The sequence below is a fragment of the Camelina sativa genome, chromosome 13 (assembly GCF_030686135.1).
Source record: "Camelina sativa cultivar CO46 ecotype springtype chromosome 13, ASM3068613v1".
In the NCBI taxonomy this organism is placed as follows: domain Eukaryota; kingdom Viridiplantae; phylum Streptophyta; class Magnoliopsida; order Brassicales; family Brassicaceae; genus Camelina; species Camelina sativa.
Window position 1 is genome coordinate 6010835 of NC_141892.1, and position 13836 is coordinate 6024670.

The 13836-nt window shown below is 30.7% G+C and overlaps 2 protein-coding genes and 1 pseudogene across 2 annotated transcripts; all 3 read right to left on the reverse strand.

Moving 5' to 3' along the window:
• Positions 1-1241: 1241 nt before the first annotated feature.
• Positions 1242-3461, reverse strand: LOC104735533 (homeobox-leucine zipper protein HAT7). The gene is made up of 3 exons (XM_010455342.3): positions 3091-3461; positions 2374-2816; positions 1242-1861 (listed from the first exon to the last, which is right to left on the reverse strand). The coding sequence occupies exons 1-3, from the start codon at positions 3260-3262 to the stop codon at positions 1520-1522; spliced, it is 957 nt and encodes a 318-aa protein (XP_010453644.1). The 5' UTR covers positions 3263-3461; the 3' UTR covers positions 1242-1519.
• A 7600-nt stretch (positions 3462-11061) lies between these two features.
• LOC104735534 (transcription factor PRE2) lies at positions 11062-12394 on the reverse strand. Its single transcript, XM_010455343.3, has 2 exons — positions 12127-12394; positions 11062-11421 (listed from the first exon to the last, which is right to left on the reverse strand). Exons 1-2 carry the CDS (start codon positions 12253-12255, stop codon positions 11266-11268), a joined length of 285 nt encoding a protein of 94 aa, XP_010453645.1. The 5' UTR covers positions 12256-12394; the 3' UTR covers positions 11062-11265.
• Positions 12395-13143: 749 nt separating this feature from the next.
• LOC147929238 (secreted RxLR effector protein 161 pseudogene) lies at positions 13144-13809 on the reverse strand (annotated as a pseudogene).
• Positions 13810-13836: the final 27 nt, after the last annotated feature.

A 13836-nucleotide genomic window follows, 5' to 3' on the forward strand; every position in this document is an offset into this window, starting at 1 on the left:
ACTTAGATCTATATGCGACTGACTACGTGACACACATTAAATAGAGTTTTGAACTCTGGTTTAATTAGTTCATTAAAATTTAATGATATATTATAATTTTGTATGAGTTCGTTCTTGTCGATTTTGTAATTTACAAGTACTATAAGAAAGAAAAACATACTTTGCACAAAAAAAAAAAGAAAGAAAGAAAAACATACTATACTAGCAAAGAAAAATTATTCTAACTAAATAAGGATAGTGGTTAATTGATAGAAATTTCTAACTAAATTTCTATCATTTAAGCAGAATTTATTAGATGATAGAAAATCACAATTGTTCAAACTAATAGGGGTTAATTGACATTTTGTATAATAAATGAGCGAAAATTTAGAATATACTATAAAATATATATAATTTTGCAGATTTGACCGATGATGATGATTTACGAAAATCAGGGTAACTACATTTTACTAAAAACATTACCTTACTCAATGGTAATTTTTCAAGAAAGTCTCTCATCTAAAAAAATTAATAGAATCTGTCTTAATGGTAATCGTAGTTGGGGTGGACAAATCCGTCTACGGACCAAACCGTCCTGTTTTAAGTGTGGACAGCAAACCGTTGTGGTCCAACTGTATTTGTAAGCAAAAGCGGTTTGTAGTTAGTCTGATCCGCTGCTGTTTTATCTCTATTTATTTTGGACCGCAGATGGATTTGTCCGCTTTGACCGCTGCAACGATTCACACCCTAAAAGACTTATTCTTATATATCTGATAGAAAGAAAAAAATCCCACACGAGCAGACGATTTTATAAAATAAATTAAAAGGTAGATGGAAAAATGTCAGGTGTAAGATATATTTCATGGCTCATGTTGTGTCAATGGCAGAGCTGGAATCCCACTCGAAGGCACATGCATCTGAAACTTCTCATATGTTTTTGTTATTTTCTTTTTAGCTTTGTGTTCCAACCTAGCAAAACATTTAAAACCAAAATTCATCATATACTATATGTTATACTTTACAAGACGATGTCATTTTGACACGTTCACTTCAGAAGTATATAAAGCTGGAGTTTTGGAAAAAGAAAAAAATAATATTTGCAAAATTAGTGAATAAAACTGATGACTTTTTTTGGGAATAAACATGATATGCGATAATGCGACTAGCTAAATAAGCGATAAAAATGAAAAATTTTCATTTCTGACGAATATATATAACATGTTTTAATGCGCTGCTTTGTTATATACGGATATATTTGCATATGAAGGAAAAAAAATTATTCATTCAATTGAAGTGACGAGAAAAATCATACTACAAATTTGCTGAGTATCCCCCTATACACCAATTTTCTCTACAAACCCAAATGAATTAAAAAAAAAAAACATAATAACCCAATTCAATTTAATTTAAACAGTGCCAAATAATTTCAAAATAACTCAATTAAAAAAAAGTTCTATGAAATTTTCTTTTGATGATAATAGTAATGATATCAAGATGAGTATGATGTTGAAGATTATGAAGTTGTTCTTGAACAGGATACTCAATTGAACTGATGATGATTGTGATGTTGTTGCTGCTGGTCAGGCCATGCCCAATAACTAGCCGACGTGGTTTCATCAATACCATTGAACATATTGCAAAATCCTTGATCTTGTTCTTGAACCATCCGATGATCGATATGGGTTGAGGTCGTGGTTGCGGTCGCGGTCGCAGATCGGATTGAAGAAGGGAAAAGATCTTTGATCATGCTCACATGATTTATGTCTGAAGTATTATTATTATGATTATTTTCTGTGCTCCCATTGTTGCTCCATGAAGCTTCTGCCAATTCTCTCTTGATCTTTGCTGATTCTTTACGGTCGTGTTTCTTCAATGCCACTAACTGTTTTATGTTGCCAATATCATCACACGTAAACCAAAGTCAGTGGAGAGATTTACACATTAATTTTTATTCAATTGTTAAATAGTAAAATAAATTATCGTAATGTCAACTCCACAAGCACATGGGAAGTTTAGTAATTTAAAATGTATGTACACAAGAATCTTTATTTAATAATACAAAAAGAGTTTATAATTACTGTCTTTTGACAAACATCTTTGCGTTGGATCAAGAGCCTATCAATAATCTAATTGCAAATGATATCATACTATATATACATATTAAAGCCATTCTAAGATCTCCAACTACGTGTTAATCCATGAAGTTTTTATATGCTTGATTATTGATAATAAGTCATCAACTAAAATTTACAAACTATCAATATTTATTATTTCTTTCATCGTATAGACCACGAAGAACATATAATATTAAAACATTCATATCAGTTTGATCGGAGTAACGTGATGATGTTGAAATAGAAATACTAGTCGAATTTGTGTGTATATTACGCATACCTCAGCATGTAGTTTCTTGTTGTGGGCAAGAAGAGAATCGTTGTCCGATTTCAAAACATCAAACTGTTTCTTGAGCGAATCATAGTCCCTCTCGAGCTGCTTTGTCTTCCACCTAGCTCTCCTGTTCTGAAACCATATCGCAATCTGCCTAGGCTGCAATCCCAAAGCCTTGGCAAGCTGCATCTTCCTCTCCGGCTCCAGCTTGTTCCCAAGCTCGAAGCTCTTCTCTAATGCTCTAACTTGCTCTAAATTCAGCCTCTTCTTCTTCTCTCCTAACATCATATGTGACCCATCATCCGATAGATTGTCTTCCTCGCCTACCTGGTCTTGATCATTCATGTTGTTGGTCGTGGTCGGGCTTTTTTGAGTTAGATTATGATGATGATCTGGTACTCCCGTAAACGACATTGATCTGTTCATCATGTAGTTTCCTCCTCCTCCTCCTACACCAAACAAATACAACAAAGTTAATTACCATGTTTCTTTTTTGGTAACTTAGGATTCCAAGGCCGAAGTCCAGAATGATCTCGAAGTCGTTATGTGAATTCCGAAGTGAATCAAACATTCAATGGAACATAGATAAATTTTGTATTCAAATTTTGGTAAAGTAACATTCAAAGATCTTGAACTTTTTTTTTAATTTGTCGTATATGTGTGTGTGCGTGTATGTGAGAGAGAGAGAGAGAGAGAGAGAGAGAGAGAGAGAGAGGTACTTACCATAGAAGAGGTGAGGAGGGCAAGAAGGAAGAGATGTAGGGGAAGGTAAGTGATGAGTATTGTCTTCATGGAGTTGCTGAAACATGAATCCATGTTGTGGAAAGGCCATCTCCAATCTCAATCCTTCTTGATTATTACTAATATTGTTCCTTCCCTCCTTATACATATACATATATATGATATATAATATATATATATATATATATCTATACAAACTCTCAAAACCCAGCAGCGATCAACTCTTCTTATGAATTGTGAGCTGATCAATTTTCCTAGATTAGATAATTTGTTGAAGAACAATATTACACAAGAGCATTGAAAGTTTTCTTGTGAGGAAGTATTAGTAAGATCAGTTCATAGGAGGTTTGTATAGGACCCACCCTTTATACCATCTAAAGCTTTTAGGGCATATGCTGATTTTTCTTTTGATACAATTTGTATAGGACACTTGGGAAATTAAAATTGAAATTTAATGGCACATGGATATGTACATACATTTTCCACTTCATTTTTATATACTGTTTAATCTTATGCTACTAATATACAGCTTAGCTTGTACATATATACAACTATAAACCAACTAATACAATTGATTTTAACATTTTTTTGATCAAAGTAATCCTTTTGTCACACAATTATTATCCTAATATTCACAATTAGATCTCAACATTCACCAATAAATTATCTTTGAGGGATATGATATAAAGATTAGCTTATAAATTTCGAGATCAAGGAGATATATAATCAGTGTAAAATGTTAGAAACTTTTAGATCTACTCATGTACAATATAATTAATATGTACAAACATGTAATCATTTTAAGAAGATAAGCAAACAATTAAAAGAAATGATGACACCCATTACTCTCAATCCTCGAATATAGGCGTAGCATTAGGGAAATTGTAATCAATGCTAATAGTGTCTTGGAGCGGTACGCTCGAATACATTAATTTATCATGCATGAATTTTAATTTTTCAGGTGTAATCAATAACTAATTATATATCCTCCACATATCTAACTGTAGTTTGTACGTATAAGGTTTGCTAGTGCGTATAGATCACCGATTTTATATTATTGCATTTTTCAAACTTTATTATTAGCATTTTACGTACTGTCGCGTACATATATATTACTTTTCTTAGAAGGATAAAAAAAAATTCTTTTAAGAAAAATCACACTCATTGGTTTTTTGAAGAACATTCCACAGTACAAATTAAACGCATGTGTGTTCTTCTCGCCAGGTAATCGCGTTCACACCATGCACCGACCTAAGTTTTTTCTTACATAACCAAACTTAATTAGTCTTTATTATTTAGAATCTTAGATTCAAAGTATTAAGTGATAACTATTAACTGTGTCAAAAAGAAAAAAAATTATAGGTAGATAAAGTCTTCTTTTTTCTTTTTCTTATAAGTTAGAATAAACATTCGACTAAATTTTGAAAGTTAGGGTCCAAATATGAAGGGTTATCTCTCTCTCTTTCTAGACGTGTGACCTAAATATTTTTGAAGAAAGCTCTTTCAATAACGTAACACCTATAGATATATATATATAGAAATGCTGATTCCAAACCATTCCAATTATATGTAAATCGTGAAGAAGAAAACAAAATCTATGAAATAAATTCATTGTATAGTGTGATAAATAGATAAAGTTTGGCAACATGTTGATTGAGATGCTCTTTCTTTCACTCTACTGAATTTTGTTGGAAAGAGTTTTTATGAGAATCCAAGGTAGATGTGAAAGATAAAGAGACCCACCACTAGTGTTTCCCAATTGTCATATCTATGTGGTGGCTTTCGCAGTATCAAACATATATACACAATATGTTTACATTTGTTAGTATCTATATTAATATTTTTAAAGTACATTTTTTTCTTTAAGTTTTAATTATTATTATTTTTTTTTACAATATTAACCCCTAAAACAATTCCATAAATAATATTGTTGAAAAACTCAAATACTAAACTTTCTTAAATTGACCAACATTTGTTACATTTATTGCCATAAAATCTTAACAACATCTATACATTCCGATTTTTCCAAAAACAACTCTACCCATTAAAGTTTTAACCCATTAAATCTCCAAAACTATTTTTATAGATGCTAAAATCTCTCAAATTTAAATGATATACAACAGATTTTTCATAACAAAAATTTATAATATCCATAATTATATTAACATTAATAAGTTTCCTAAACTGAAAATTCAATTATAAAATGTCACATTAAATATGTTGAAAACCCCCATATAATTTGGTTTATTTTTTTTATTTTTTGAGGAATTACCAAAAAAATGAAATTCTATTAATTATTATAAACTATATATATTGACATGGAAAAATTATAAACTATATAAATATGCTAATTTGGTAAAAAAATTAACATAATTAAACTTGATAAAAAAACTTATATTGATTTTTTTTTACGCAAAAAATTATTTTGATTTTGGTGAAACGGGTTGACATTAATCTTATATAGGGAGTTAAGTGGAATTGTTTTTTTTTTAAACACTTTTAGATGTGTACCAGGGGATAAATGTATTACTAGACTATAGATATACCACACGGGTTAAAACCTTGAATACACTACAAAAATTCTATACTTTGAATATCAAATACCTGTAAAATTTTATATTTTTTAAATCAATAAAACAATAATAAAATAACAAATAAATACAATATAAATTTTAAATTTTTAAAATTAAAAATATGGTGTACCGCGGTGTACCGCGGTGTACCGCGGGTTAAATCCTAATATGGGGGTATAATGTAATATAGTATTTGAATACAAATAAAAGAATTGGGTCCTACAATATAGTGCCACAGACATGTCCTACAACAAGGTCTTTCACATGCTTGTATTGGGAAAATTTGAAAGAGTATTTAACACCTATCTATCTATCCCCTTTGGCAATATGCTTTTGTTGCAGAAAAATTATTGAAATGTATTTTTAATTTATAAAAACACTACATTATAATAATAATAATAAAGAAAAATATAAATATATGATCTGAAGCTTCTCCAACTAGCTCCACTGCTCCCATGTGCTCTGCTTCCTCTACTTCTCTTCTCTCTGCCTCTTTCTTGGGATACTTCAATTCTCCACTCTTTACTATTATTTTTAAACAATTTATATATATACTTTTAACGGGGTCCTTTTCGTATTTCGTTATATTTGTAAACGGGTTCGTTTGATCGTTTCTTTTATGTTAGTTATTGACCCAGTCATATTTTAAATGTAAATTAACCGTAGTGTTGTTCATATCTTATATTAACCGAAGCTAAAGCGATTGTTCGTTTCTTCACAATTATTATCATGCGGCAAGCAAAGTATCTAGAACTAGATTATGTCACGTTTGAATGACTGACTATCTTCATGTTTGAATGACATTACGTCGATAATATTATTAAGATATATATGAATAATCACGTAAAACTGAATATCTTAAAAAAAAAATATATATATATATATATATACTAATAGTTAGTATTTGAAATCAACATAAGTTAGACATTAATTTAAAGCATCCATAAAATTTAGTAGAATTTGATACCGACTATCATTTATATTCAAATTCATATGCTTTATGTCATCGAAAAAAATACAAATATAAGTAGACACTCAAACATTGCCAGTTTCAGAATTTTAAGAGTATATATGTGTAAGATTCCAAGAAAATATTTTAACGTATACGTTTTCCTAGAAAGACGATTTCAAACAGATTTTTAGTGTGAAAATGGATTTCATCCTCTCTTTTTTTTTCACATGATGGATTTTATTCTAAAACCAAATGTTTTTTACGTAATAACTACTTTATATAAATAAAATTAAAATATATTTGTTTTCTTCTTTCTTTCTTTTATATTTGTGAGAATAGTAAAATACATGTTTACGATGTATTACAATAAATGTTTAGGCGCTAAATATCTTCTGTCTAGTGAACACTGGTTCCTGACTACTGAATCCTGACTCCTGATTGAATTAGTAGACGAAGAAAGAAGAAACCAGTAGGGGTGAGCAAAAAAACCGAAATCCAAAAAATCAAACCGAACCAAACCGAAATAAATGGTTTGGTTTGGTTATGGTTAAATCTAAAAATCCGTTTGGTTTTCATTTAAATTAACTATTTGGTTTAGGTTTTATTTGGTTAAAAATCGTAAAACCGAATGGTCTTTTTAGTTTTTTATAAGAATTTAGGATAATTAGATATAATTACTAATTAGTTTCTCAAACTTACAAATTTATATTGTATAACAATATCAATAATTTTTTCTTTATTGAGTTTTAATTATTGATCTCTTATTAATCTATCGAATTACAAAACTTTAACTTAAGTCTCTATTCCCTAACCTATATATATTCATAATTACTTTTATGCTTATTTTTAGTTATGTATCAACTATTTATTTTTTAAAAACATAAAATAACCGCTAAAAATCGGAACCAAACCGAAACCGAACCAAATTGTGATACATATGGTTTTTATATGGTTTCATTTCTGATGAAATCGAAAATACCATAACCCGAAAAAACCGAACCGTAACCAAACCGAATTATATATGGTTTCTTTATAGTTCCATTTTTATAAAACCAAAAAAACCGTAAACTGAAAAAACTAAACCGAAACTAAACCGAAAAACCGAACGTCCCTAGAAAAAAGTCAAAAACTAATGTATCTATTTATTGATTGATTGGATCGCATAGCTCAAAACAATTTTACTAATGGGCTAACTAACTCGGCCGTGCAAATGGGCCGCTACTTTCCGACACTTCGCCGCAGTGATGACACGAACGTCTTTTCTTAAAGAGTAGAGAGAGAGTGAGTCTCTCTAACTAATGATGCGGGCGTTATTTATTGCCTTTATTAGTTGTCATTATGAAATTCACGCGTGTTAAGCTTACGGGCCTAAATATTTGGGCCTTTAGGAGACCCTATAAATATTACGGCCTGGGGTTGTAGCCAGCCCCTCAGAAGTCAGAACATAATAAAAGCCAACATAAAATGTGTTTTTTTTTCCTCCCCTAGTCTAGAAATCATAAGACCATCTTTAACGGAGCAACCATGAATTGTTTCTCGTAAAAACTAAAAAAATACTTTTATTACACATTTTTCTCTTTTATTTATTTTTTAATATGTATACAAATGAGTAAATAATATATGTATATTTTCAAACAAACAGCATTTCTCAAAGTTCTCAAACAAGCAAGTTTCTTCTTCTCTTTTCTCTCTTCTTTTAATTATTTTCTTCTTCTCTTCTCTCTTCTTTTAATTATTTGTTTCTGTTATATGTTTCCTTAAATCGATTCTATATACATTACATATGATACACAAATCAAATCAAATCAAATAGTTTTATACCGGCTTTTTCTTTTTTTTTTTGATACGGCGAAGCATAAGGCCTTCCGGTTGTATTATTAGCTAAATCAGTGTACGTTAGTAGTAATTTGATTAATGTTGGGGTTTGAAAAGTCAAAAAAGGCGGAAAAATGTGGGAAAAGGACAAAAAGAGGTACTTACTAGAATACTAGTAGTAAGTGTAGTAACATTGACTGGTCCTTTTTGGACAATACCGTTAAACAGTGATAACGACCTTAACCGTGAATGTAATTCTTCTCTTTCTCTTTTTTTTTTTTTTTGTTTTTTTCTTTTATATATGCTTTTTACTTTTTATTATTTATGTTTACTAGATGAAAGGAGAAGTGAGCACACATGAAAAGGAAAGAAAAAAAAATTAGATGTTTCCTTTGTTTAACTGGGTGAACAATTATGTCGGTAGTTATAATAAAAATATGTAGGGTATAGCAATATTCACTATTTTATGTCCCATCAATTGCATTTGTTTTGGGATTTTGTAGCCGGTATTGATTTTTTTTTTCTTTTTGAATTTTGATATATATATATATATATATTTTGGTAGAAGAATTTCAATATGTATTATCATATATTTCTTCTATTTTAAAATAAGTTATGTTTAGAGATTTTTCTTTTAAAATTAAGCAATGTCCATATCTTTGCTATGCACAAGTTTTTTTTGTTAAGAAGGCTTGTTTTGAAATCTTTCTATAACGTTCCATTCTAGCATTCAGATTTCGTACTTGCCATTATAATTATGATCACTTTTCAACATTTTTATCAGATCTTATAAATCGAAATTCATGCATTCTACTAATTAATATGTATTTAGCCAACCACATTTAATGTCTGACTAAATTGATTTAAAATACATAACCATACCACTAAAAATGTATTTGCATAAAAACTAACAAAACTTCAAATTTCTATACAAGATATTATTTTGGATGAAAAATAATTTAATAATATATATAGCAGAAATCACAACTATTACTAAAAAAAATATTTAATACACCCAAAATAATATGGGTATCTTATTTAATGTAATGTTTCAGTTGAAAGGGACCATATAGAGAGATCCCTACTTACAACCAACTCTACTGTGGAAATTTATAATATGATTCGAATATCAGTAAGTCTATATAAAACAATAATTACTGCAGATACAATATCTTCACAGCCTTTTACATGCATATTTAAAAATATAGATAGCAAAATAAAGCTAGCTAGTAATACATCAAAAATGAAGAGTTAAAAACAAATAGACGTAACAAATTAAGTTCCCTTGTATATCGAAGTATATATTTGAAGTACTCTCATTTTGTCTACTTAAAATAGTATCACGTTTTAGAAGTCTATTAAAAAAATCTGGTAACTGGATTACTCGACATGTATATTTTAAAAGATTAGTTAGACATTTTATGTTTGGGTTATTTATTACTTGAAAAAAAGTTTTTAAAATAGTAAGTAGACAATCGCTATTGGTCGTTTTGAATAGTAGAAAATTCATTCCCAGGTTTAGTTCAGTTATCTTTGTGGGGGAATACTATTCAGAAAATAAAAAAACTATGCCATAATAGTGCTCTGAACTTTAGGTCAAATATCGAAACCGTTTTAGATAATGGAAACTGAAATTCATGTCTTCAAAATAAAACTACACTATAATAGCTAATTACTTTTACCTAACCTAGAAAAGTCAAAAAGTTTTTTCTTTTCTTTGACGAAAGAGTCAAAGGCTTATTTTATGTTAAAAGGTAAAAGTTTTCGTAGTCAAAAGTTTCTCGTTAGTTGTTTCATAAGCTACCATTTTCAACCGATTTAACTACTTTACCGTTGCATCATGTAGATTTATTTCTGGTGAATTCTTTTATAGACAAATTGCATAGTGAATATTATGGAAGAGAGAACTCCACAAATTCTTGAAACATCCAGTAACAAATCATGAAAGATTTCCATGCTAGTTATATACATATTTGAAAGACGATTGTGTTACAGTCACATCATGTCTTATATTTTTATGTATGTGCAGAACTGCAGATATGTATATGTGACTGTGTAAGTAATTTACTTAATTACTACGCTAATTTATGCAAAATTTGTGGCTTATGATCCCAATTCTCCGACAAATCTAAGTATTAACGTCATTTATATTTCACATCTGCTCACAAAAGACGACAAACTCCTTTTAAGAATCTGATTTAGTGTATGTTGAACTCTGTACAAATTTTCTAAAAAGACTCTGTACTAATTTTTTTGTTGCCAAAAATCGCGTTACTTTATGGTGTCCTTATTGCCACATTAATAAGCAAGATTCGTATGATCCTGCCACTTGATATTTCAACCAAAGACTTTCATATGTTTCATAATATAAAGATATATGAATAATTAAATTACAAAATAAAATATAAAGAAAAATAAAAAATATCAAAAAGTACGCTTTAAATGACAATATATATATTAATCATATTTTTTTTTTTTTATAAATCTTGAAGATTAGTCTAAAATTCAGTTGAAAATTATATCTCGCTTGTCTTTACATGATATCATTTGTATAATACATATACAGTAAACAACTGTACACACGCACATATATATAAGGTTAAAAGTAATTAGTTAGCAGAAATCTGATTTATTATAATTAAAGCTTAATGGTTGCATGCATGGCGTTTAACCAAAAAGAGGGTCAAAATATGAACCCTAGCTAGCTATGATTGTAAATATAATATAAGAAACATATAATAGATAATTAAGCGCACCCTGATGGATCAACCTCTCAATGAGACACACACAAATATATAAAGCACAACTAATCAATAATTACCCATTAATCAAGCTCCTAATAACGGCTGCTTGTGGGCTATTAGGATCAATGGTGTCCAAAAGCTGCGTCAATCGATCACTGAGGTCATCGGCTTCCTTGTTCAAGTTTCTTATGTAGTTGCAAGTCTCTTGTAACACTTTCGACGCTGATACCTACATACATTTTTCAAAGTTGTACATTCTATAGTAGGAATTTAATATAATATTATATCCATTAAAATGAAATTTTTAATATAAGTACTCAAACGAGTCTTAGCTTGAAGTTATGATGCTAAATTGCTAATGGGGCTTATTATAAAGCTTAAGATAAATTATGCTCAAAACTTGCCAAAAGCTAACACATTGGTACTATAAGAAAACGATGCTTCCATATATAGAAACCGGCTTTTTCTTAATTATCTAGTGTTCGTCCTTTTATTGTTGTATAAGAAACTAAGAAAACTAAATATAAAAATAAGTCGGTGCTGTACATATATATAAATGTATTGAATTGATAGTCCGTGAAGCAATATAGTCGTCTCACATTCAATGTAATTAATCAATGATAAAAGCAAAATTAGTTAGAGAAGCTTAATGCTGAAGTTAGGGAAAATATGTTCCCCTCTCCTCAAAGTCCGGTTAATGGTCAAAAGTCTTTTTAGAAACTTCAGAATGAAATCTCCCACACGTAATTCGATATATATGAGTAGTATAATGCACTATTCCAACATGTTGTATATGTGTGTTTCTCTATTGAACATAGTGACTAACCCTAAAGAAATATCATAAAATTCAAACTTATATGACTATATATGCCGAACGGCCCAAATTAAACCTTCTTAGTTCATAGAATTACAGTAACTTTGTAGAGAGTTTTACCGTGCTAGAACGTCGGTTCTGGCGAATCTCCGGAATGGACTGTCCGAGCTTTGAGATGAGATCAGCGATCTGATCATCGCTAATTCTTGATGATGAGCTTGCTTGTCTCGACCTTCTGCTTGACGACATTTTGATTTGAAAAGATATATTAAAAATATATTCTTACAAATATAAATCCAATAATAGACCACTTCTATTGATGGCTTGTGGGTTACAAAAGAAGTATAATTGTTTGTGCTTGTCGAAAGAAAGGGAGAAGGAAGAAGGAGAAGAAATGGTGTTATATAGAGAGAGCTAGGACCACTTTTAGAGAGAAAGAGAGTAATAATACAAATAAACTTAAATATGGAGTTTATGACGAAGACAAGTGCACAAGAGAGAACAGTGTTAGAATGGAGTCTTGGATACAAGACACGTGAATTTACAATTGATCAGATTGTAATGTCTATATATTATATACTTCTTCCGCTTTCACCAAAAATAGTGTTATACAACTTTTTTTTTTTTTTTTAGTTTTATATACAACTTTAAATATTTTTTTAACTCTACTATTTCAGCTTATTAACTAAAAGATAACTTTTTTTACAGGAAATATTTTAAATGTGCTGTAAACTAGAGAAACTGGAAAGAGATTTTCTCTTATTTTATTATTATTGATTCAATGGAACATTACATACATATAGTTAAGGACAAAGTCCAATTACATTAGGAACACTAAACCGACTTAACTAAGAGGAGGTGGCCGATGGGCCTTATGATCTTGGACGTACATGGGCTGTGTATGGGCCGAGTATGGGCCGAGTATGAGCCGAGTATGGGCCGGTTATGGAAATCTACCATCCGTGTTTTACAACACTCCCCTTTGGATGACATAACCGTGCAAATGCTAAGTAGGATCTCTGTAATGCGCTTGGAAGTGCTACCTCATTAAAACCTTACCAGGAAAACTCATTGGGACAAAACCATGGTGAAGGAAAAAGAGTACAACACGCATTACTCCCCCTGTTCCAAGCATCCCTAGAAGTCCTTAAGTCTCCGCATTCCAATCTGGTGCGTGAGCTTCCTGAATGTTGATGTCGGTAAAGATTTGGTGAAGAGATCGACTGAATTGTCGCTAGACTGAACTTGTACCACTTGAACTTTTCCGGTCTTTTGTAGTTCATGTGTGAAGAAGAACTTGGGTAGAATTTGCTTTGTCCGATCTCCCTTGATATATCCTTCCTTGAGCTGTGCGATGCAGGCTGTTTTGTCTTCATAGATAACCGTAGGCTCCTTATCGTCGGTCATGCCACAATCTGTCCTAATATGTTGAGTCATTGACCTCAACCATACACACTCACAGCTGGCTTCATGCATTGCTAAGATTTCGGCATGATTAGATGATGTGGCTGCAATGGTCTGCTTCATAGAACGCCACGAAATAGCTGTACCACCGTGTGTGAACACATAGCCGGTTTGTGACCTAGCATTGTGCGGATCCGATAGGTAAACTGCATCAGCAAAACCAACTAAACCTTCTTTGTTATAGTTAGTATAATATAAACCCAAATCAAGCGTTCCTTGTAGGTATCGCAACACATGTTTGATACTGTTCCAGTGCCTTTGGGTTGGACAAGAGCTAAATCTTGCTAGGAGGTTCACGGCAAAACATATTTCTGGTCTAGTGTGGCTAGCCAAGAACATTAACGCTCCTATTGCACTGAGGTATGA